Source organism: Acipenser ruthenus, chromosome 3 (assembly GCF_902713425.1).
Source record: "Acipenser ruthenus chromosome 3, fAciRut3.2 maternal haplotype, whole genome shotgun sequence".
In the NCBI taxonomy this organism is placed as follows: Eukaryota; Metazoa; Chordata; class Actinopteri; order Acipenseriformes; family Acipenseridae; genus Acipenser; species Acipenser ruthenus.
Genome location: NC_081191.1, coordinates 71,689,729 through 71,715,604, shown reverse-complemented (window position 1 = coordinate 71,715,604; position 25,876 = coordinate 71,689,729). Strand labels below are relative to the sequence as shown.

At 35.8% G+C, this 25,876-nt stretch overlaps 2 protein-coding genes across 3 annotated transcripts in view; one reads left to right on the top strand and one right to left on the bottom strand.

The window, feature by feature from the left end:
- Positions 1-13,305, bottom strand: part of LOC117394341 (coiled-coil domain-containing protein 178) — a 102,752-nt gene extending 89,447 nt beyond the window's left edge. Inside the window, exons 1-7 of one of the 2 annotated variants that reach the window (XM_059016258.1) lie at positions 13,232-13,305; positions 12,294-12,377; positions 8,573-8,680; positions 8,057-8,196; positions 5,954-6,012; positions 4,895-4,989; positions 4,320-4,523 (exon numbers count right to left, since the gene is read on the bottom strand). In XM_059016258.1, coding sequence (XP_058872241.1) covers positions 4,320-4,523; positions 4,895-4,989; positions 5,954-6,012; positions 8,057-8,196; positions 8,573-8,680; positions 12,294-12,351 — 664 coding nt within the window. In that variant the 5' untranslated portion in view covers positions 12,352-12,377; positions 13,232-13,305. Of the gene's footprint in view, positions 1-4,319; positions 4,524-4,894; positions 4,990-5,953; positions 6,013-8,056; positions 8,197-8,572; positions 8,681-12,293; positions 12,378-13,181 lie in introns of both variants that reach the window. The other variant, XM_033992498.3, reaches the window with a different exon arrangement.
- Positions 13,306-14,370: 1,065 nt separating this feature from the next.
- LOC117394785 (putative Polycomb group protein ASXL3) overlaps positions 14,371-25,876 on the top strand; it is a 75,088-nt gene continuing 63,582 nt past the window's right edge. The window contains exon 1 of the mRNA XM_033993352.3: positions 14,371-14,631. Within this exon, the coding sequence (XP_033849243.3) occupies positions 14,578-14,631 (54 nt within the window). The 5' untranslated portion in view covers positions 14,371-14,577. The remainder of the gene's footprint in view (positions 14,632-25,876) is intronic.

Below are 25,876 nucleotides of genomic sequence, written 5' to 3'. Positions count from 1 at the left end.
TGCTCATGTCCCCCTATAATTTTCTCAGTTAGCTATGTGACAGGGCGTGCTCTGTCGCTGGTTCCTCTGCGCAAGCATGCCACTGCAGGAACAGTTTGGACACACAGCGGGAAAAGCGCTGTCAATCAACTGGTGGAACAAGAAGGTTCGGCCTGGGTTTAGCTGATCGGGAGTCCCTGATTGGCTGAGGGGCATTGGCTAAGGAGCCCACAACCATTGAAAAAGAGTCTGCGCTACAGATCAAGGCTGCTGCAAAAGCATGGAGAAAGAGTACACTGCTGCAAAGCCATGGAGACAGAGTACACGGCTGCAAGGACTGGAGATCATCCAGGTCACCCGGAGAAAGAGAAAGTCGCTGTGTGTTTTACCGAGACTTGTGATTCCAAGACCTCAGGAGAGTGAAACTAAGTCACTGTGTGTGTAATCAGGACTGTGCTGGTGCATAGCTACTTCTTCCATGTTCAGCCGACCAGTGGCGGCACTAGGATTTACTGGGCCCTGGTGCAAGACTGTGAAGTAGACCCACTCCCCCACCCAATAAAAATAAGAAACGCGCAGCCCTGATGCAGCACAACCAAAAGAAAACCTTGAAAATAAATACATCAGCACCAAAATCTGAACTGGTCAAAAACACATTTGGGCAACAAACCATATTCTAATGTTATTTTAAGATGACTGTGAACAAGACAGTAATCAATCAAGCAACAGTATATCCAAACATTTTAATAATCAGTTATCTAACAAGATTAATCAAATTGATTAATAACTCGATTTAGTTAATATTGAAACATATTAATAGCTTTAAATGAGTCACAAAACATATCATTCATATGCATCAGTTGGATTTTTAAATTAATGTTAGCAAGTACAAAAGTTAGTATGAAAACGTGCATCAGTTGGATTTTTAAATTAATGTTAGCAAGTACAAAAGTTAGTATGAAAACGTTTCTATAAAAAAACCACATGTCTGCATCTCAACTTCACCCACAGTACAAATGCATTCGTTACAACTCATAAGCGAAAACATAATTCCATGAACACACTTAAATTAACATACCAGCATTTTTTTAAATACTAAATTTTTACCATGCGTTACTTAAGGCAGTTTCATGAGGCGGACAGACTCGGACACGTTCAGCTTGTTCTAAGTGGAAATGGATCAGGTTTAGCCATTTATTTCCATTTCTGTTCTATCATCATGGCTGACAACGATTTCGGGATGCTGTTTGTGCATTGTGATGGTTTTTTGTTTCAGACAGAAAGTTCCAAGCAGTAGTTATAGCATTTGTAATAAACTATACCATTAATATTATGGGTCAAATATATTGTGGCGGCGGCTTGCCGTGAGTTCAGTGGGAAGAAAGAGACACTGCAACGGGATTTCTTTGGCACTTGAAAGGGCCATTTATTGCTCCAGCTGCGGGCTAGGCTGGCGTTTAAAAGTGCCGTTGGTTTTTAAAAGGAAGGTAACAAATGGATAGACGCTTGTTCTCTCGACTCTGACTCTCCAACGCTCGCTGCCACTCAGCACACACTCTCGAACAGCACGCAGGCTGCAGCTTATATAGAGCCAGCAGGAGGGAAAGAGCGGACCTGGCTGGAACCAGGCTGCAGCAGCTACACAGACAGACAGACAGACACAGAACACAGCAATACAATTATTTACAACACAAATCCCACCCTCCAGCAGTTCAGTGCAGCACCAAAAAGTCCCATTCATAAGTCCTGCGGGACCTGACACTACAATATATTAAAAAAAATCTCACTATACAGTACAGACCATCATAAATCGAGGCTACGTTTATTGTATTTTGCCAGTATTGCATGTACAGTTGTGTAATTTACCTAGAATATAGTGAATTAGCAGTACAGCTATGGCCAAACGTTTTGCATATCCTAAAATTAAATATGAAACCTGCTGAACAACATATTGAATTACACACCACTTTGTAGTTTTCCCATACTTAATGAAAAACTGACAACAATTAAAAAATGTGACATTTTGAAATCTAACATGAAATACTCCTGCACTACTATTATGGCTTCCGGTAGACTTTTGCAATACCATTCTGTAGGTCATTACATTACATGATGTTAAATAAAACATCTAAATTATGTTAATTGATTTTTTTTTTTTTGTAATTAGCCACAAAAAAAATGTAGGTGATGCAAAACTTTTGTCCATAGCTGTTCCTGCGGGGCTCCGCCACGTTTCACTGAGTGGAACTGCTCCGAGCAGACCGGGCTGTTCGACCAAACGGTTTTGCCAAATCAGTCTGTTCGGTCTCACGAAATTACGCCTTTAGTATCACATCTCCCAGTAGAGCAATCACATGACCTTAACACTGACCTATTGCCAGAGCAATCGCTCTGCTTCCCGCCTCCAGATAGACAATCTGTCAGCTGTGATTTCCAAATTTGTGTTTTCATTGACAGTTCGGCCAATACTACCTTGCTACGGTTTACTTCTCTAATACCAGTAGATTAGATGGCGCCTATATATTATTTAAGTCTAGTCATATCATTTGCTTAATTAGACCTTTTTACTTCAAGTTAGCTATAACATTTTATAAAGTAACTTGAACTCTGCAACTGTTTAAGAGCTGAAAACAATTTAAAAAGATATAATTAAGCAAATTATTAGATCAATTAAGGTTAGTTAAGTGATTGAGAGCTCAGTTGGAATGAAAACCAGAAGACACAGGGTCCCCAGGACCGGATTTGAGAACCCCTAGTTTAGGGCACGTTAGACATCCTACCCCATTATAACAAGGGTGTGTAGCAAATATTGTTAGCGGGACCCTCCCGTAGTGCTTAGCCGTTTTCACTGGCCCTTTATTTTCTTAGCTGTTTTGACCAGTGTTTTTACTGTTTTTTGTGTTTATTAAATCCCGCACTGGGGCTACCATTGTTGGTTCCCTAGTGCCAGTAACATGCAATGACTGCATGTTTGAATAAAATCTGCGCACATGTGCAGCATGTCAAGCACAATGTTCTGTGTCTGGCTCCTTAATCCAATGATCCCTGTGACGGGGTACTCCCTGCCCCTGTGCATATTATGATTGGTATTTTTTTTTGTTGTAGTATTATGTATTGTTTTGCAGGACTAGCGAGGTGCCGTCCGACATTATTTATTATTGTTTTATTTTAGTTTTTAGAAACACCTTGTGAGAATGCGTGACTGATCAGCTACTGATTTATATAATTAGCTGACAGTCATGCATCCATAATAAACCTGTGTAAAATGTGAATGAGGGATAATAAATGAAGAGCTAGTTAATCCCTCGGTCACCACTATAAAGACTTGCAGCTTTGGCTGCACGGGTTGTTGTTGAGTGTTCGTGAGTGGGAGTAGGAGGTAAAGAGAAATAATAAACAGAAATAACAATTGCTACTCGTGCTGGTCCCCCATACTTGTTGGAATTATTGATTGTTTGTTTGTTTGTTTGTTTGTTTTGGCCCACGTGCCTTTTTCTTGTGTTTGTTTATCTTTAATTTTGTTAATAAAATACTGAGATGGCACCTCGCTCATCCTGCCAAACAATACATAATAATACAACAAAACAAAATACAAATCATAATATGCACAGGGGCGAGGAGTAACCCGTCACAATCCCCCACACACGTAACAAAACACCCTGTTACAAGCTACTTTGGGATTTTTCCACTAAGAGTGACTAAGTCAATATGCTGTGTTGCTATGCTTATGGTAAACTTTTAAAAGTGTATGTCATGACACATGTTTATGAAAATTCTGACCAGACATGTCTGTATTAAATAACTGTATTTAACGACAATGTATATTGGATAGTAAAAAACTCTACCTACTCGTGAAAGGTGGTAGTACTTGACAGGTTCGTTTCATTGATAAGAAACAATGTGTAAAGATAAACAGACTTTTCAACTCAAGATGAACTAACTCAAAAATGAAAACCTAATTTAATATAGTGGCCAAAAAAGTGTCTTTGGCCACATTTCTGTTCTGCTTTGTTGTCCAGAGTTACAGCACATCTGGTATCTCTGCAACAAGGAGAACACACTGCAAACGTGTTAAATGTATAAGAAGAAAAATCTCCTTAAAATAGTCTGAATGTAGGTCCATGTTTCAATGGAATTAATTTCACATAAATAGAAATACATTTGATAGGGATATACTGTAGGAAACAACAATGCCTGTAAACTGAGTGACTAAGTCAATATGCTGTGCTACAGTATATAAAGCAAAAGTGACTGTGGTTTATGTAGGCATTGATTGTTTTTTCACACCATGGTAGATGATGGCAATACAAAGAATGACGCTCTAATGCTAGTCGTAATACCTTTCTGCACAGCTGCTGGGAGCTGCTGAAGCCTCCAGAGTGACAGGCAGTCGATTTTCTTCCCTAATGTTTTTCTTCGTTCCTTCTCTGTCTTCAGAGCTGCTTCTGCCTCTTGGCGATCTGCTTCCAGACGGGCTATCAAGTCAATAACCTCCGATAGCACGGCTCTGGTCTCCTCTCTCAGAGGGGTCGATGTGCCACTTTCTGGATCAGAGCAAGAGAAGGTATAAACAACAATAAGAAAATGAAAACTGTGCAACAGAAGCAATGCATTTTGAGATGCATTACTGGTTCATATCCTTTTTTGTTTGAAAGTCAATACCCAACAGATATGCATAGTGCAATTAAAAGAAAAAATATTTTTCCCAATAAAAAGAATCTGGATTTAGATGAATATCTTGCTTACTGTGAAAAGTTATACCAGTGCTATTGAAGATTTGTTCAACTACTATAATCAGTGACATCTTACATTTTTTTTTAATAATGTTCTGGTATATGACGATAATTATCTCACCCAATATTTATTTACTTTTATCTTTATAGGTATAATCACTTATTAAATGGTAATTATTTACCTCTTGCACAAAGTCCCATCCCCTCAACACTGAGATCAGGCAAAAATAAGGTACTAACAAGAGGCTGAACAGAACTGGGGTCTGGTGATGAAAACCTAATGGAAACAATGTAATCATGACATGGTTAAACATGGTTAAAAGGTGTGTATGTTAACCTGCTTCAATCAGGCATCCATCTAAATCTGCTATGAACTAACTATATACTAAATAAACAGTACCTCCACATCTCTATTGACAGATATATGTGTAGGTTTTTGATGTGTGATATTAGAAATATGCAATTTTGCAAAATTGCATTATGTTAAAAAAAAGAGATGTGTAAAAGAATATGTTAAACAATGGACATCATTTTTTTACATGTGCTATTGAAATAACATAAATGAAATGTCATTAACTGCCAGATAATTAATGAATTCGTTCTACAGTGCTGCTTGCTCAGTGAAAGCAAAAGTGAAATGGAAATGTAACAGAGCAGAATGTGCGTATACCAACATCCTTAAAACAGACATTTTAATTGAATACACCTTGTGCTGTAAACAGTAACACAATGAAAATAATAATGAGAGTTTAATTATAAAATTATATGTTTGGCCTACATAACAAGGCTTTACAAAGGTCAAATATCATAAATTATTTTGTGTGGCTAATGCACCAGTGGAACGTGCCTTATAATAGGATCTTCCATAACTTTAAACACTCAGTCATACACTATAGTAGTACTTCAAATCAATTTCGTAACAATTTAGACAATTTAAAGTCTTAATCAGTGTCTTTATGTGCATTTTGAAAGCAATAACACATGACAGAATGTCCAAATACGGTCCAATATCCGCATGACTTGGAGTGTAAAATGGCACCTCCAGCCTTTCCCAATGCCTACTAAGGTTAATTGGTTGGCAACTGAATCAGACAGAGTGGATCTTTAAGTTAAAAACAAACAAAAAAAAAAACACCTATGAATAACAATTTGAAAAAAATGCTCCCAAAATGTCATATTCATACATAGATATGTTACATTTTTCTTTGTGAGTAACATTATTGTGCTTAAACATTTCTTACCTCACAACCTTGCCATCCTGAACTGTCAGAGGAAACATCTGATGTGGTGTTTGTTCCAACTACAAAATTAAGAATATTCAAATGAATATTAACTACATGAATTTTGCCTGAATGTTTTGGCATCTTCATCTTTTATGCTCCATAAACAGCACTAGACAATTATACAAAACACACATAACTGGTAAGAAATTAAATATTCAGAGAATGTTGATGGTAAAAAGTATCCCTTTATGAATCACATTGTATTTAAAAATGTACTGTTTAAGACATCTAAAAAAAAATTAAATGCTGTCACTAATGTAGTTGCATACTGTACATAACAGCAAGTCTTAATTTAATACATAAATAATGTTGACAAATACAGTTCCTTCATGGTGTAAAGATGTCTTAATGATGCAGGCGCTCAGTTTACAAAAAGGCTTTATTAGAATACATCTAAATAATTGGTGTAATTCATTTTCATGCTTTAATAATAATAATAATAAAAACCTAACATGATCATGCCAAAAGAACAACCTTGAAGTATTAGAGAAGATGTTACATTATTATGATTTTTATTTTATTATTGTGTAAAGATTGATTTTTAACAAGGTAGCCTTAGCGTGTCCTCTCATTACACATTTCACCTCCAAACAGGCCCTGAGCAAATGCCATGGAGAAGGAAGTGAAGCTTCTCAAAGAGAACAAGTCCCTGTGGCTCTACTCCTCTTTAACTGATAATGCTGATACTCAGTTAAAGATGTATTCAAATATCCAATAATTAAAAGCAAAAAACATTCCAAAAATAATTGTAGGTTATTTTCTATAAGGAAATTATATAACATTCCCCATTAAAAAAAAAATAAACAACTTATTCAGTAATAAATTATTGCTTAATATTATTTACAACTAAAATATGTATATGCTGGGCTTACAGTGCAAAAATCTATTTTTTAAAAATGATTTATTTATTTTTTAATTTGTAACTGCTGTCCTCACATACGTCTTATGGCTTTTCCTATTTTCTGTTTGGTCACCAATCAATTTAAGACTTTAATATGAATTTTCCACAAAAACAAATGACACCATGCTGTATGAATGATCCAGTTGGAGTAACTGTGTTTATGGGAAGGGCTGACAGAGAAATGAGAATACCTGACATACTGTAGATTTAGATTGTAAGCTTTCTAACTCTATATGCAATACAATTAACTGCCATTCATTGCCATTTTTATTCACTGGTTTTACAAAAAAAAATCTATTCTGCACAAGACAGTATTGGTAACTACACAACCTGCATTAGCAGTCTCATCTGGCATTTCAGTTGTGGATTTAGTGATTTTAAGCAATGATATGAAATATAAAATCATCACACCCTCCAACTATAGAGCATGTAATGCTGAATGCACATTTATGTTAAGTTGTAACACGCATCAATGTTTAAACACTGATCTAAAAGGATACCAAAATGCATATAAAGAAAGTATCACTATGAAATGATTTGATCTTTTCTTGCCATATTTGTAAACAATGTCACAGTTCTGTGACATTTCAGTTAAGTTTTGCTCTGTATATATTTGACCCAGGAACTTAAATATAAAGTATGTGGTGTAACCAGCGCTCCTGATAAGCTTCATAAAAGGTGTTTTCCGCATTGAAAAAATATGAATTACATTATATTTAAATGTAATGTGTAACGAATAGTACCATAATTATAGGAGATTTCATATAAAACGGGTTATGTGCATTATTTAGTTTTGAACGTTAATTTGCACAGTAATTTTGCAGTTTAGCATGATTTCCCCATGCTTATTTAATGCATGTGTTGCACTTTACCATGCTTGTGTCTTTTTTACCTAATCATATTTAATACTGATTCTACCTTTTATTATTTTGAGATGGTATACATCAGTAAAACTTTTACAATGAGTACTACTGTGATAAAGGTAATTTTAAGGTAATAGTGGGAATTTCACGTCATTCTAGCTCTCCTATACTTTGCCCTGTTGTGCAACCAGAATAGAAATAACTTCCTCAGACGTTTTTGCCCTAACCTGATTGTAAATGCAGTTCTTGGTCCTGAATGAACACTATACTGCCACGTTTGCTTATTTTTAATCATACCTGTTGAAACCAGCCTTCAATTTTTCTCTCAAGCTCTTGAATGTGGTGAATAGCTTTGTTAATACAAGGTGACGGAGTGTTTACCAAAGCACAGCTACGACGTCTGGTGGAACAGACCAAAAGTAAATCATTCTTCGCACCTGAAATAAAGTGTACATTGAATTCCAGCAAAACATATGGAATTGAAAGTAGATATTAGTGTTTTTTGTGTAAGAGGGACTTTCTATAAGCATCAGCAGCTGCAAAATATATGTAGATAATTACAGCAGTAAATTGAGCTCATGTTACGCTTCCTTATGAAATAAACCAAGATATGAGTTTGCAACATAATATCAACTGGTAGTTATTACAGTAACATGTTACACTTTAAAACATGGTTTTCTGAGGCAGAGCAAAAACAAGCAAAATAGTCAAAAACACTTTTTTTTTAGTATTCTAAAATAATTGCAGAGCCTTATACCCATGTGTGACTAAAGATCAGGAAACTGCCAATCCTGGTTATCATGAAGTACTCACCACTGACTGTGGTCTGTTGCTGACTTTGAAAATTGCCAGCAGTGGCCTCTGCCTCGGCCTTTGGCAACGAAGGCACCAGTACCATTGGTAAACCTGTGCTGGCTTCATCTGCAAATATAAAAATGCTGCTTTCATTCATATATATATATATATATATATATATATATATATATATATATATATATATATATATATATATATATATATATATATATGAATGGTATGACATGCAATTACAATGTATCAAGGAACAATGCATTATAATTTATACATCCACTCTTTCAAACAATTTAAGAAATGTATTTACAGTACGACTGTTTTAGCATTGTTCAGCATTATACAACACAAAATGGACATAGAAACGTGTACAGCTATGTGCTAGTAAAGTATTAGGTACATTTTCCACATAAAGCAGCATGTACAGTGTGTCCACATTAAGTAAAGAAGAATGTAAAATCTACCAAAAAAAGCATTGTCCACATTAGGCAAGTGCACTGTATAATAGCAATACAACCTTCCATATTTTTTCTTGAACATTTCCATTAATTAGCCTTTACTACAGTATGGGTCACATGAATTTGAGTAATTAGGAAATTATAGTACAAATGTCAACCAAAAACTAAGATTGACATTTTCTGCTCTTAATACTGGTTAGATTCCACTTAAATGAGATCTATATTTTTTTGCTGTGATGAAACCTGGTAGGTTAATCAAATGCCACATCTCTCTACTGATATCGGTTTAAATGTGTTAGAGGATTTAGCTTTCATGTTCAAAATGTAATGTCTCACTAGGACTGTCTGCAATAACCAACTTAATTGTGAAGCCATCATTATACATTCTAGCAGATTAAAATGGACTGACACTTGCTGCACAGCATGGTATAGTTATCTCAATGATAGATACTGTTGAAAAGACACCTCAGGGAAGAAAATGTTTGGTGCTGGAAATTCCTTCACATTTCTGAGGTTGATGCTACATTGTTTTACAAAAGATTGTTGCGGTAGTGTTTAACAGTTACAGACGTGCTCAAATTTGTTGGTACCCCTCCACAAAAAACGAAGAATGCACAATTTTCTCTGAAATAACTTGAAACTGACAAAAGTAATTGGCATCCACCATTGTTTATTCCATATTTAATAGAAATCAGACTTTGCTTTTGATTTTTTATTCAACATAATATCGTAAATAATAAAACAAATGAAAATGACATGGACAAAAATGATGGGACCGCTAACCTAATATTTTGTTGCACAACCTTTAGAGACAATCACTGCAATCAAACGTTTTCAGTAGCTCTCAATGAGACTTCTGCACCTGTTAACAGGTAGTTTGGCCCACTCTTCCTGAGCAAACTGCTCCAGCTGTCTCAGGTTTGATGGGTGCCTTCTCCAGACTGCAAGTTTCAGCTCTTTCCATAGATGTTCGATAGGATTCAGATCAGGACTCATAGAAGGCCACTTCAGAATAGTCCAATGTTTTGTTCTTATCCATTCTTGGGTGCTTTTAGCTGTGTGTTTTGGGTCATTATCCTGTTGGAGGACCCATGACCTGCGACTGAGACAGAGCTTTCTGACACTGGGCAGTACGTTTTGCTCCAGAATGCCTTGATAGTCTTGAGATTTCATTGTGCCCTGCACAGATTCAAAGCACCCTGTGCCAGGCGCAGCAAAGCAGCCCCAAAACATAACCGAGCCTCCTCCATGTTTCACTGTAGGTATGGTGTTCTTTTCTTTGAAAGCTTCATTTTTTCGTCTGTGAACATAGAGCTGATGTGACTTGCCAAAAAGCTCCAGTTTTGACTCATCTGTCCAAAGGACATTCTCCCAGAAGGATTGTGGCTTGTCAATATCCATTTTAGCAAATTCCAGTCTGGCTTCTTTATGTTTTTCTGTCAAAAGTGGAGTCCTCCTGGGTCTTCTTCCATGGAGCCCACTTTCGCTCAAAAAGTGACTGATGGTGCGATCAGAAACTGACGTACCTTCACCTTGGAGTTCAGCTTGTATCTCTTTGGCAGTTATCCTTGGTTCTTTTTCTACCATTCGCACTATCCTTCTGTTCAATCTGGGGTCGATTTTCCTCTTGCGGCCGCGCCCAGGGAGGCTGGCTACAGTTCCATGGACCTTAAACTTCTTAATAATATTTGCAACTGTTGTCACAGGAACATCAAGCTGCTTGGAGATGGTCTTGTAGCCTTTACCTTTAACCATGCTTGTCTATTATTTTCTTTCTGATCTCCTCAGACAACTCTCTCCTTTGCTTTCTCTGGTCCATGTTCAGTGTGGTGCACACAATGATACCAAACAGCACAGTGACTACTTTTCTCCATTTAAATAGACTGAATGACTGATTACAAGATTGGGGTACCAACAAATGTGTCCAGTCCATTTTAGAATATCTTTGTAGAATAAGCAATAATTCATCTCTTTTCACAGCTTCTTTGCTTTATTCTATGACATACCAAAGGCATGCAAGTATACATGATAAAATAGCTTTTAATTTAATCACTTTTCAGGAGGAATGAAGCATTATTTCAATGAGCTGTAAGGGTACCAACAAATTTGAGCACGTCTGTACATTTTAGGTTTTAAATCCATTTACGGCTTGATTAGCTGTTGTGAAATAAAAACAAAATGGACACAATTCAAAAGATTAACATTAACAAAGAGAGTGCTTCATTTAAAACCTCCCAGTCTTAATGGGCATTTGAACAGACAGACTGATAGTATGGGGCTCAGTTGGCAGGTGCTTCCTTAAATAACAAAACTGGTGACCATCTAATCATCTTGAATCAACATGAGAAGTACATGTCAGTCTCTTTAGGTATTTAAATGGTACCAGTTCCTTGTTAAACTGGACACACTATGCAGTGTTATCAAGGAGATTCATGTTTCATAAACATTTTATCAACATGTATGGAATCCACTTGAGTTTTGATACTAATGGCCACAGTAGCTTTCTTATTTGGTTTTCTCTCAAAATAAGCAAAATATTTGTAATGTATTAAAAAAAATGTTCTATTCAATGAAGACATTTATTAGGATGTCCAATAAAAAAAACAATTTACAACACAAATAACACACTGCTGTCTTATAAAAAGATTGTATACCTAAAAATGTAATATCTGCTTTACATTTGCATTTTGATCTAAATTTCTTAATTGATCAACCATAATAGAACCATAATTTTATTTTTACCTTGTTAAAATGCCTTTCACAAAGTCATTGCTAAATTGTAAATACAATTCAGTTTCCCGGTGCAAGTCTTGTTGCCAAGAAAACAGAAATGGTACCCCCTGTTTTGCTTGCTATTCCTTAAATTATGAAACACTTTATCAGAGGTTATTATTTAGCAAAGGGCTAACGGCATATACTTGTACTGTTATTACATTAATTTGTAAATGGATAATCTACTTTACTGTGCCCTATATATATATATATATATATATATATATATATATATATATATATATATATATATATATATATATATAGCATATGAAAGAAACGTTTTTTTTAATTGTACACAAAAGCATTTTAAAAGATTAAAAATATTTTATTTTCAGGATGTTTCTGGCAAAAGCCCTTCTTCAACAGTACATATCGTAAATATAGTATAGTAAGTACATATAGTATATATATATATATATAGTAACATAGATTATTAATTTACAAATTAATATGTAATTTTAAACTGTACATACAGTATCAATATGACTTACTTTGTAAACGAGATTCCTCCCCCTTTGAAGGAAATGTAAGTAGTTTTACATCAGGCATTTTGCAATGCAATGACTTTCAACAGCCTGTAAGAAAGAAATGTACCAGTATTTTGTTATTCATGACAATGGGATTACTGTATATAAGAAAGCAATAACACACAACAGGGTGTTCAAATATAGGTTGCTGTCTGGCACAAGGCAAAGCCAATTGCTGTTAAACAGCCTATAGCTTCCAGATTTGACCAACTGTTAGTCAATGAGATTGATCCCTCTATATAATTGATGATATCACAAAAGCCTGCTTATGATGTCATAAAGTTTTATTGCCGTCAATTCTTTGCTGTCACAAAACAAAAAATCTGCTTGACTTTTGTTGAGAAAAATTATGATATATTATGCAAGGGAAAAAAAATGTATTAACAATTTATTTCCTCTTTTTTTTTTTTACATAAACATAAATAGTAACCTATTGTATAATTTAAAAAAACGGTTAAAAACAATGCAGACATGTCTGTATTAAATAACTATTTAACGACAATGTATATTGGATAGTAAAAACCGCTGTGTTCAGATATTGGACCTACACTGGGGGAAAAAAAAAGTTTTATTCATGAATGATGGCAGAACTCGACAGGTTAGTTTTGGCTAAGAAACCATGCATAAACCTAAAACAGACTTTTCAACTCAAGATGAACTAACTCAAAAATGAAATTTAATTTACCGGTCGCCATCTTGGCTCATATAGTCGCCAAAAAGGTGTCATAAATAACAAAATAACTTTAACTTAACCCTGCCTTTCCGTGTTAACAACACACAGTAACCGAGACAACAACTAAAACTGAATAGTTTCCAGCCCAAATGGGGTATAGAAGCGACGCATATACTTACAAATTGCCGAAATAAAATAATAATAATAAAAAAAAAAAAAAATTAATTACAGTTTACATTCTGTTTACTGTACGACTTGTTTTATTCCTCTGTTGATCTTCGGCCACAGACATTCTGCTCTGCTTTGTTGTCCAGAGTTACAGCGCGTCTGGTATCTAGGCAACAAGGAGAACACACTCCCATGGGGACATTTCCATTTGGAACATCTAACACAACATCCATGACAGATTATTGTTTATTTATTTAAAATTTGTATTTTAAAGTGTACACATACGTGCAAACGTGTTAAATGTATAAGAAGAAAAAATCGTGGGTCAAGAATGTGGGTCCATGTTTTCATGACATTAATTTCATATAAAAGTTATTGTATTTCTTGCTCTTATTGTATTACTTGTATTGTAACGCTTGAAATGTTTTTGCTTACGATTGTAAGTCGCCCTGGATAAGGGCGTCTGCTAAGAAATAAATAATAATAATAATAATAATAATAATAATAATATAAATAAATGCATTTGAAAGGGATCTAGGAAACAACAAAGGCTTGTAAACTGACAATGTATCTTTTGTTTATTTATTTGTTTTGCTTTTGTTGTTCTCAATATTTAATATTTACCTTAGTAATGTAATTATATATATATATATATATATATATATATATATATATATATATATATATCGCAGCCTGTACATCCCGCAGGCTTGTTTTCCATTCTATAACAGCCAAAGAAATACTCCGCTTTCAAGAAAGCTAACCGCACCCCCAAACTTTATTGTATGTGTTTCACATATTTAATAATAATAATAATAATAATAATAATAATAATAATAATAATAATAATAATAAACATGTTTGTGGAAAGTACTGTAAAAAAAACAATTGAAGCTTGAACTGCAGGACACATTGGGTCTTGATTTACCAATATTAAAATTTAAAGTCACTACCCTATGCGCAAGTTTTAGTCTAAAAGTAAAAATAGTACCGATAATTTCATAAATGTATACTACAAGTCTAAACTACTAACTATTTAAGAAAAAAAACAATATTACACATTGACCATACTCAGCAAATTCTCCCCCCTTACGAACCCTGATTTTTTTTTAAGAAAGAATACGTGTAGGAAAAGGGGGTTGCTGTTCTTTTAAACGAAAACGCTTTTCAGAATTCTCTCGCGTTGCTGGAGAACGGTGACCTCGCGAGAGTGCGGAAGAGTGTACTGAGAATGTTGTATGTTTCCCCGGGTGACGTCAGTGTGTATTGTTGTTCCCAGCTGTCAGCTGCAGCAGAGAGGTCTTGGGGACGGTATTGTGTGTGTCAGTATGTCAGTGTGTCATTGTCTCTGTTTTCTTGCCATCTAAAACCTCACACAAACTGCTGCTTTACCCATGAAATACAGAGATGAAGGACAAACGGAAGAAAAAGGATCGCACCTGGGCAGAGGCTGCCCGCTTGGTAAGCTAGCTTTTGCCTTTCGAGGAACGTGTCATTATGAGAGAGAGAGAGAGAGAGAGAGAGAGAGAGAGAGAGAGAGAGAGAGAGAGAGAGAGAGAGAGAGAGAGAGAGAGAGAGAGAGAGAGAGAGAGAGAGAATGAGAGAGAGAGAGAATGAGAGAATGAGAGAATGAGAGAATGCTTAGTATCCAAAAGTCAGATTAGCCCATTACCACATATACTATAGGAGGAGGAGGGAGCGCTACATATCACTAAGGTTTTGGGGGGGCGGGGGGGTGTTGTGGTTTTCGGCTTTGTTTTGGGGGAAAAGATGGAAAACAATGAAACGCATTCCCCATCTTTTAAATGCAAATGTCGCATCTTTAAAAATGCTGCAAACAAAACGGGGTTTACTGTAACAGCATTTTGCATCACTGCTGGTGAATATCTGACTTTATTTCGACCCTTGTAAAATACGCATGGATTGGAAACAGTCCAGTCTGCTGTTTGAATAGGCTTAACTTTTTTTTTGTATGTGCTCTGCGTTAGTTTTACAATAGTAGCTGATTGAATTGTGGTTACAAATAGAGCCCCTGTTAGTTTGGTCCACCAATATTAATCTTTCTTTGGTTTTAGCTGAATAGTAAGAACGTTAAATCATTTTAATGTGAAATAATAATAAAGAAAAAATACAGTTCCCTAAGTAGATTACATTGTTTTATTTATGCAAATGCAATTTAACTGCTATCATTTTGTATTTTATTCTGAAATATTAACGCCAACATCACTAATTTGTTTTCTTTTTATGTATTTATTTATGCGGCTGGGGGTTATTTCTATAGCTTTATAGGTAGCTCAATTATATTTCCCTCAAATTAATGAAATAAGTATTTTTGTACAGTATTCATGTTTTATGTAGGTAGTTTCCTGTATTGTCCGGTGTGCCACAACATTTTCATGAGGTTAGAAAAAAAAAAGGAAGAGCAAATTGCAACCTATTGAACAGCAGTCGCAATAACATTGCAACATTAAGGGAACGGATTGGACGTGTACCAGGGGAAAAACTGGGAGTTGTTTTATTTTGACAGGTAATTCTATCTCATTTAAAGACTAACAACACAGTTTAAAGAAGTCTAAAAGCACTCAAAGTTAAAAGCCTTAATTACTGATTGTCAGGTGTATGCATATACCAATAACATAAGCTATATATTTGTTTATTCCCCAAATCATAGCAAGGTTGATTGGGGATTACCACTTCATAAACCTTAAAAGTTTATAGGAATGTTACCTAACATTAAAACTCTCCAGAAAACTTGTTTTTTTTACTCACACTTAAGTTTGTTGGGAGTTTTAACTCCTTCAAAACTGGAGAGCGGATTGACATAACCATAGATGCCTAAGAAGCAGGGGTCCCCGGGTGTTTCATGTGGTAGAAGCGCAGCAGCGTGGTGCGCAGGGTGAGTCATACAGCGCAGGTTCATGTCCTGGCAGTGTGAAGTAGGCTGGTCTTTGTTGGGGACACTGAAGGGAGCGTCGCATTGGCTATGGGCTTAGGGTGGCAAATCCGACAGGGACTGTTTCCCCTCATCGAGCTACAGCGAACCCTGCTGGCCAGACGCCCAGTGAGCTCAAGGGTGTACACCTGCAGGGGCTGGCCTTTGTCCTCCAGAGGTCGGAGTTCCTGGGTGAAGAGGGAAGCTGGCTTGGTCGTGCTATCAGTGGACGCCCACTGAACCGTTGGGTCTTCCGAGCCTTGTGAGGAATTGCAGTGGTGAGGGGAAAAGCTATTGAGCATTCCAAATTGGGAGACAATGGGGGGAAAAACAATAATTGGACACTTTTTTTTTTTTTTTTAAGAAGCTTTAAGAAACCAAGCAAAACTTACTGATCAGTCTTATTATTTACAGTTTTAGTAATTGTAAACCCACAAAACTGAGCAGGTATTTCAGCATTACGTGGTTTGAAAAATGTGTCAAATGATGCAAGCAAATTGCTACACTCTACTTGGTTTGATGGAATGAGTAGTACACAACAAGCTTCAATATGAAAGCTGAACATTAATTTCAATAAAGAACAAAGACAAGCTTTTAATGATAAACATATTATAGCTGACTTCACTAATGAAAAAAACAGGCTTCTGTTGGTTTTGAAATATCACTGCTTCAGTTTATTACTACTGCTTAATAACAGTAACACAATTTTATTAAGAGTTGGTGTTAACCTTAAACCTGTTTGTGGCCCTGCAGGAACATTAATCTGATAATTTCCCTTATTTTTAATAATGGTCTGATTCTCGCTTTTGCCTTTTTTCAATGAATAGAATTTAATTAATACAGAATAAAAACAAACTAAATTAACAACTACCTAGCCTAAATTTAACTAATCATGTCTTGTAGTCTCAAATTAACCACCCAGTGGCTTATGTTTTACTCACTCCATCCTAAGCTGCTAATGTTAGCTATTGTAATGCAGTGCAGACTGTGGGTCAAACCGATGTTTGTGTGGTTTTCTGTCAACGTGGCCCTTCTGGCATCCTTTGAATGTCTTTCCATTTTTGTATTTAATTTTAAACCGTTTAAAGGTAAACCCATAACAAAACATAAAATGATAGTGTGTGTATACTGAGCATAAAAAGTTATGTCAAATTGGGTGCCCCCGCTTCCCTATGGGTTAGGCAGCTATGGATGTAACTGGAATAACCTCCAAACCTTTTCTATAAACAGTAGAAAAAATGGTGGGCTGTGATGTGTAAATTAATCAGGATTGGTGGCACCCAGTCGATAGGATTTATAGTATTTTGGTTAAATATGACAGCATCAGAACAGACTGTACACATTATTTTCCGAAGTAGTGTTAAGACAATTTCCTTTTCGCATATAGTCTTGTGAGATATTAAACCTGGCTGAATAAACCCACATGATAACATGGAGCTGAAATCGATCATTCACACTACGGTACAGTTTACAAGTCAAGCAACAAATTTAGCCTATTTTTGTTTCACATTAACTTTGTTACTATATGCAGCGAACCTCTCCAAAAACGTATAATATGGAAATAGGGATATTTCTATATACCTGGCAACACTGTAGCACATATTTTATATTGTTGAAAATGAAAATTACTAAAACTGTGGTTTTAATGATTCTTTTTTTGTTTGTTTGGTTGTTTTAGTCATTCCAACAGAGTTAGGAATATTCAATGCAGTGCGCTTGCGGAGCGAAAAGGATGGAACAGCCAGATTATGCTTTTTTTTCCCCCCGAACAATGAACACAAGCAGTAAAATGAGCATGGATTAGAAAGATGTGCATTTACGTCAGTGTTTCTCAACGGGGGCGATACCTCCCCCAAGGGGTGTTCTGAAGCCAAAGAGGGGTGTTTCATCCAAGAGGGTGGGAGGAGGGCTTTTTAGCAAAAAGGGGTGTTGTTTTTCCTTCTCATTTAAAATTTTAAGGAAACTTATTTCAAAATGTCACTGACTTGTAAACTATAAGATTGTGTAAACATCAAGTCAGAAATGTGTGCAATATCACTGCCAGTTGTGCTATACGGTTTGTCATGCAAATTTAATATGGACCAATCAGAACGAAGCAGCCGTTCCATTTATGCCTGTTGCCATGTCTGAATTTCAGTTTATTCTTATTGTTATCCACACAATGGCACAAGCAAAGAAGATATGTCTGCAATATTCCATAATAGTACACATTTTATGTACTATGTATGTACATGTACCAGTGACTGGGGTTTAATTGTTTTTTCATTTTATGAAAGATTTCTCTTTAATTCTCGGAACTAGTGGAATTAAATGTAATTAATAATTGATGTTAATTAAACAGCATTGTTAAATCGGTAATAATTCTTAATTTTTTTATTTTCTGCGGCAAGGGGGTAATGACTAAGCTCAGCTGATCCTAGGGGGCGTTATTACGAAAAAGGTTGAGAAACACTGATTTACATAAATGCTAGATGTGTTGTTTTTTGTTTTTTTTTAAATAATGCTGGTTTAAAATAAGAAGTCTGTAATTTTGACAAGACAAATGTGCCTTCGTAATGTGCAACAGTTATTTAGTTAGTATCTGTTTCACATTAGAAAGCTGTTTCAGTTAATGGCGTCTTTGAAGGCGATGCATGGTATTGCATCAAACCCAAAATAAACACACCCATAATAAAATAAAACAGATAAAGGGGAAGAAATGACTACAGATAAAAGGGGACTACATACATATCTTATAATTATATATAATGTGGTTAACCCTTTAAGGACCAAGCATTTTTCAGTGGGCTGCTCCCCAGGACCAGGTTTTTGTAGTAGTTGACTCTCTTCCTATAAAAATTCACTAGCATCTTGGAATTGGTCCTTTTTTCAGACCACTCTAGGGGACAGTAGAAGTACTTAAGAAACTAGGGGTGCTAGATTCCGTTTAATTTAAATCACGTTAACTTTTAAAAATATACAGTTTAAACGTTTAAACTTTAAAATAAAAAAGATGCTGTGTAAAGGGGCCAGTATGCTTCCTCCTCGATGTGCGGTCTCGACAGTAGGAGAAAACCGGAAGTTGGCCGTCTTGGGGGAAGGGCGTTATATCAAATAAATTACTAAATTAAGCCCTATATATAAATAAATGTATAAACACAGTGAAGCAATATGAAATAATAATAGCATCGGCGGTACGATAATGGTCTTTATCGGTTTTGATTAGAGGGCGAGCAGTAATTGCATTATTACAGAAATGTTATGCAGTCTAATTATTCAAACAGTGCTAAAATCCAAATTGCTAGTTTATCCTACTTACTGTAATAAGAGACAAGAACTAGTTATGTTCACACCAAACTGACTTTATTCCTAGTACAGTATCACGTTAATTCAAATAATCAATATTCCGTTTAAAATAATAATTTACTAATAGCAATAGTTTGTACTTATCTGACAGTAGTAAAAAAAAAAGACAAAAGAAAAACAAAAGACATTAAAGTTGAATCCGGTATTGTCCACAGTTGAAATTGGTTGCATGCCATTTGCGATCGTCTCAATAATCAACCGTGTTATGTTTTCAGCCCAAATTTTATCGCATTTCCTAACACTTCGCTTGCATGTCTGGTCCCCACCTCCTCCATGCTAGATCCAGCTTCAGTAGAAGCAGACTAGTCACATGACCAAAAGCATGCTGGACACCCGCTTAATATTTGACCTGCACATTTTTGACAATTAAGCAAAATTAAAAACTTTTGACACTTTACTAACGTTTAAACTCTAAACGATTTACACCCCTATTAGAAAGTATGTAAATTTTTTTTTTTTTTTTTTAACGTTAAGTATTTTTTAATTTTTATGTATTCTTAAGCTGCATCCACACTGGACAGAGCGACGCGAGCAAAGTCGCCGAATGTCAATCCACACCAGACGCGACTTGGAAACGATCCAAGAGACTGGAAATAATACATGAACCCCGCCCATGCATTCCTATTGGACATACTAGAGATGGGCTGTCCCATTACAAAACAGGGCTTGTTTGGTTACCACCCTGACCTCTGGCAACTCCGTTGTAAAATAAAGGTTGGACTTGTAAAATCTATAGATTAGAGTTATTGAACATCCCTATACATCCAACAGTTTTATTGTTTTCATTATTATTAGTAGTAATTGTACAGTTGTAGTCGTAGTATTTTTTTTTTTCTTGTGGTACCAGTAGTAGTAGACTGATTTGAAGCCAGCAGACAGCTGGACAATAGTAGTATAGTTGAACTGATATTTTCAACAACATTATTTTGTTGTTATACATTTATATATACAACTTACTGCAGTCTCAATTGTGTTTCTATTATTATTATTATATTGTTATTATTATTATTATTATTATTATTATTATTATTATTATTATTATTATTCATGTTATTATGCTCAGGTCACCACTTACCATGTATTATTATTTACTTTTATTTAGTTTTTCCTTTTGAAACAGTCTGGCTCATAACCTATGTATGAGCGTGGTAATGTTGAGATGCGTCACATAGAATACAAACATATTGCTGGCTTTGTTTTACAACGTATAGTGTAGTAGGACCTCGATAATATTTTTGTTTGGTGAATCTCCACAAAACTTTGATTTATGCGTATGTAAAGACCTTCTTGTCACAAACAAACAAACCAAAAAAAAAAGCCATAAAAAGCCTTAAAATTAGGTCACATGTTCAAGTTGTTTGAATGCAGGACCTTTTTTGTGTCATTTTTAAAAGCCAGCAAAAGTGCACATTTTTCATTTAAATGCTGGGTATGTAGACTGCATGTGTGGTACGGTTTATTTTTGCTTATTAATAAACCTATTTTTATGCAACTTGCATAAATCGGAAAGAAAATGTCTCAGTGCTGCTAAATGCACCACCTGCAAGCCACCCAGGCATTGTCTTTCTTCTAGATGCCTTTGTAGTAGTTCAATTTGCAATCATATAATAATGGATACTGCTGCACCCCAGAAAATAACTTTTCTGTTTTGAGGTGTGTGTCAAGGGTGTTAACCTTGCTTCTGATTGGTCAGTTTCATTCCAGTCGTGCGACGAAAAAAAAAAATAGAAACAGGTTCTGTTTTAGCAACGCAAATTTTTCTCAAAGCGATGTCGCTTGCGTCGTTCGCTGCCATTGTGGATACTCCCATTTGACTGCAGTGACTTCTAAATTACTGACTAGCGTCGCTCGCGTCCAGTGTGGATGCAGTGTTAGAGGTACATGTATACAAATGTGTTATTCTGTGACCTGAGGGACCTTACAATACTTCCTGAAAGTTTTATTGAAAAATATTGATGCTTGGGAAAATTACATGACATTGTTTCACCTGAGTGATTGCAATGACATAATCCGTTTATTCGCAGGGTCTTTAAAAGCAATAATTGACACTATTTGATTATTTTCTCAAAATACATATTTATAAATAGTATATTCATTCCATTATTATCAGTAATAAGGGGGAAAAAAAGTACCTGACTCATTTAGTTCATGAAGTAGTATCTGCTTATAGCCACTCATTTCTTGATATTTATAAATGTTGCAAAAACATAAAGTAAAACATGACAGAATAAATGTTCTAATATAACTATGTCATATACATCAGATTTGCAATTTTTTTCGCATTTTTCTCTTAGCTGTAAACAAGTTCTTGTGTCATGTTTTGTTTCTCTGTGCTGCTGAAAATGTCTCCGCCCTTTAAAAAGGAAATGCCTGTCTCAGTGATGTCACACGAAAAAACAAGCAAGCAGGCAGTGAAATTAAATTCCTCCCCTATCTAATGATATGCGTTATCAAGCTCTACTACAAATTGTGGTGGCCCAGCAAGTCAAAGAAAGAAGTGCGTTTCTTATCATGTTTACCCGATCACAGGCCCAAAATGACACTTCACTGTGATCGTGTTTACACAATCACAAGCTGTTTGTTGTGTTGCTTAGAACTGTGAAACCGGATTTTGGGAGTTGTTTGTGGACCACCTGGAGTTTACTCACAGACCACAGGTTGGGAACCACTGCTGTACAGCTATGGCCAAAAGTTTTACATCACCTTATAGAATTAATTAATTTTGCTTCATAAAGTCGATTGAAACCTGCTGAATAATGTTACGTTTTCCTTGCTATCCTTTTGACAGAACTCAGTGAAATTTTAAACAGTTTTTAAAAAACAATATATTTTTTTATTCCTGTATTTGAATGGTTTAATTACCACAATTTTCTATTTGCCCTGCCCATTACTTTTACCATTTAGTTTATCATCTGGATGGCAGAAGAGAGTGAAGCGAGTTGGTCCAATGTTGTCTTCCAGGAAGTAGAATTCTTAAACAGGATCTTCTGGCTTCTACAGTAGTCTTTAACAGCCAAGGTTTTTTTTTTTTTTTTTTTTTTTTTAAATATGGCAAAGTAGTCAACCATGAACTTGTGTTCCTATGCACAGTCTGAAAGTAATATTAGATGTTACCTACTATGCTCCTTAGAAAGCCAAATTGTCCCAAAGCTTGACTGAGTTCCATGTAATACACACCTACTAAAAGAACTGATCATAAGTAGGGCTGTTTTTTTCACTATGAAAAATTGCTTTCACAATTAAACATAATATTTCTTAAAGCAGAAAAATAGCGTTGTCACATTCAAAATTGTTCATTCGAGTTATTATTCAGAATTGATCATTCTCTACAGTTGTTATACTGCATATTTAAATCCTTTAATTCATTCTATTTTCGCCATCAATGAATTGTAACACAAAATAAAAACAAATAAAAGTAAAAATAACAAGTATAAACTGGTTACACATGAAATGTCCCGTTCTTATACTGGGCAGAGCGATCTTTAACAGAAATATTTACGATCTTTGATGCAGCTGGTGTCTTTTTGGTTGAAGACATTTTAAAGAAATTGTGCAGCTCTATGCCGTTTGTTCAATCATTAAAACTGAAACTAAACTGGTTGCTAGGTTCCTAAATGCAGTGTTACAGATAGTGCCTAAAGGCAAACGTTTGATGTATTTATTTTGAAGTGATAAAAAATATATTTAGACTGCAGTCAGCACTCGGTTATCCGTTACCCAGATACACGTCAGTCACGTTTTACCGCCCTTATGTTAAGAATAAAATCAATTCCCATAAATATATATACAGACGTGCTCAAATTTGTTGGTACCCCTCCACAAAAAATGAAGAATGCACAATTTTCTCTGAAATAACTTGAAACTGACAAAAGTAATTGGCATCCACCATTGTTTATTCCATATTTAATAGAAATCAGACTTTGCTTTTGATTTTTTATTCAACATAATATTGTAAATAAGAAAACAAATGAAAATGGCATGGACAAAAATGATGGGGCCGCTAACCTAATATTTTGTTGCACAACCTTTAGAGGCAATCACTGCACTCAAACGTTTTCTGTAGCTCTCAATGAGACTTCTGCACCTGTTAACAGGTAGTTTGGCCCACTCTTCCTGAGCAAACTGCTCCAGCTGTCTCAGGTTTGATGGGTGCCTTCTCCAGACTGCAAGTTTCAGCTCTTTCCATAGATATTTGATAGGATTCACATCAGGACTCATAGAAGGCCACTTCAGAATAGTCCAATGTTTTATTCTTATCTATTCTTGGGTGCTTTTAGCTGTGTGTTTTGGGTCATTATGCTGTTGAAGGACCCATGACCTGCGACTGAGACAGAGCATTCTGGCACTGGGCAGTACGTTTCGCTCCAGAATGCCTTGATAGTCTTGAGATTTCATTGTGCCCTGCACAGATTCAAGGCACCCTGTGCCAGGCGCAGCAAAGCAGCCCCAAAACATAACCGAGCCTCCTCCATGTTTCACTGTAGGTATGTTCTTCTTTTCTTTGAAAGCTGCATTTTTTCGTCTGTGAACATAGAGCTGATGTGACTTGTCAAATAGCTCCAGTTTTGACTCATCTGTCCAAAGGACATTCTCCCAGAAGGATTGTGGCTTGTCAATATGTATTTTAGCAAATTCCAGTCTGGCTTCTTTATGTTTTTCTGTCAAAAGTGGAGTCCTCCTGGGTCTTCTTCCATGGAGCCCACTTTCGCTCAAAAAGCGACGGATGGTGTGATCAGAAACTGACGTACCTTCACCTTGGAGTTCAGCTTGTATCTCTAGCAGTTATCCTTGGTTCTTTTTCTACCATTCGCACTATCCTTCTGTTCACTCTGGGGTTGATTTTCCTCTTGCGGCCGTGCCCAGGGAGGTTGACTACAGTTCCATGGACCTTAAACTTCTTAATAATATTTGCAACTGTTGTCACAGGAACATCAAGCTGCTTGGAGATGGTCTTGTAGCCTTTACCTTTACCATGCTTGTCTATTATTTTCTTTCTGATCTCCTCAGACAACTCTCTCCTTTGCTTCCTCTGGTCCATGTTCAGTGTGGTGCACACAATGATACCAAACAGCACAGTGACTACTTTTCTCCATTTAAATAGGCTGAATGACTGATTACAAGATTGGAGACATGTGTGATACTAATTAAAGAAACTAATTAGTTTGAAATATCACTATAATCCAATTATTTATGATCTTTTCTAAGGGGTACCAACAAATGTGTCCAGGCCATTTTCGAATATCTTTGTAGAATAAGCAATAATTCGTCTCTTTTCACAGCTCCTTTGCTTTATTCTATGACATATCAAAGGCATGCAAGCTATACATGATAAAATAGCTTTTAATTTCATCACTTTTCAGGAGGAATGAAGCATTATTTCAATGAGCTGTAAGGGTACCAACAAATTTGAGCACTTTTTTTGCCTGTAAGCTGCCCAGGGCTGCATTGTCCTCCGACACTGTAACTCTGGGTGGCTGCATGGTGAGTCTACATTGTGTAAAAAAGCAGGCGGCTAACGGCACACACTTCGGCTTCGCCCCTCCCGAGTCAGCGCAGGGGTAGTAACAGTGAGCTGAGCTAAAAAAAATAATAATAATAATAATAATGATAATAATAATAGGATACTACTAAATTGGGGAGAAAATAACAGAAAAACTAATTCGTGACTACTAAATTAAAAAAAAAAAAAAAGTTAATCATTAAACAGTTTTTAGATATTGTGATGCTTTTTTTTTTAAAATCTGTGACCTTTAGTTGCTTTTTTGCATTTTCATTTGTAAGTGAACTGTGACATTAGGGCCTTAGAGCACCATATTCTGCAATTTTGAAAACTGACTTTGGATACTGTTTTAATTCTGGAAAATTGTGTTATTTTTTTTTTTTAATCTTTTGCTGAATTGCATTGAATTTTACGTTTTACGCAGTTCTGTGCATGGGTAACACTTTTATTTCATTTTGCTGTTGTGTCGTTAAATGTGGAATTTTACATACTGCTACAATACTTAACAGATTTAAAAGTATTGTAGTGCTGAGCTGCAGGGTTTCCAGGATATAAGACAGACAACAGTTGCAGTTCAAAGCAGTAGGAAACCACTGTATTTATTATTATTTTTTAGCTTTTAGTGAACAATGGCTCTTATTCCTCTCGTTCGTAGACTCAACCTCCTCTCCCAACTCTCTCTCATTTCTCCCGCCATCAGGTCCCACTTCTCTCTTTCAGACTGTCATCTCCACATACACCCCCAAGTCCCTCACTTATTGGTGCAATACTCCCTGCCCCTGACTGGTCGTGTCAGACCTGCTCTCACCCCCTCAGTGACACACACAGGCAGTCTCTCAGCTCTGTCTCACGAGCACCAAAGCACATAGAGAACACTAACAGATCCGAACAAGAATAACACAGTTTACAAAAACACATTTACAGAGTAC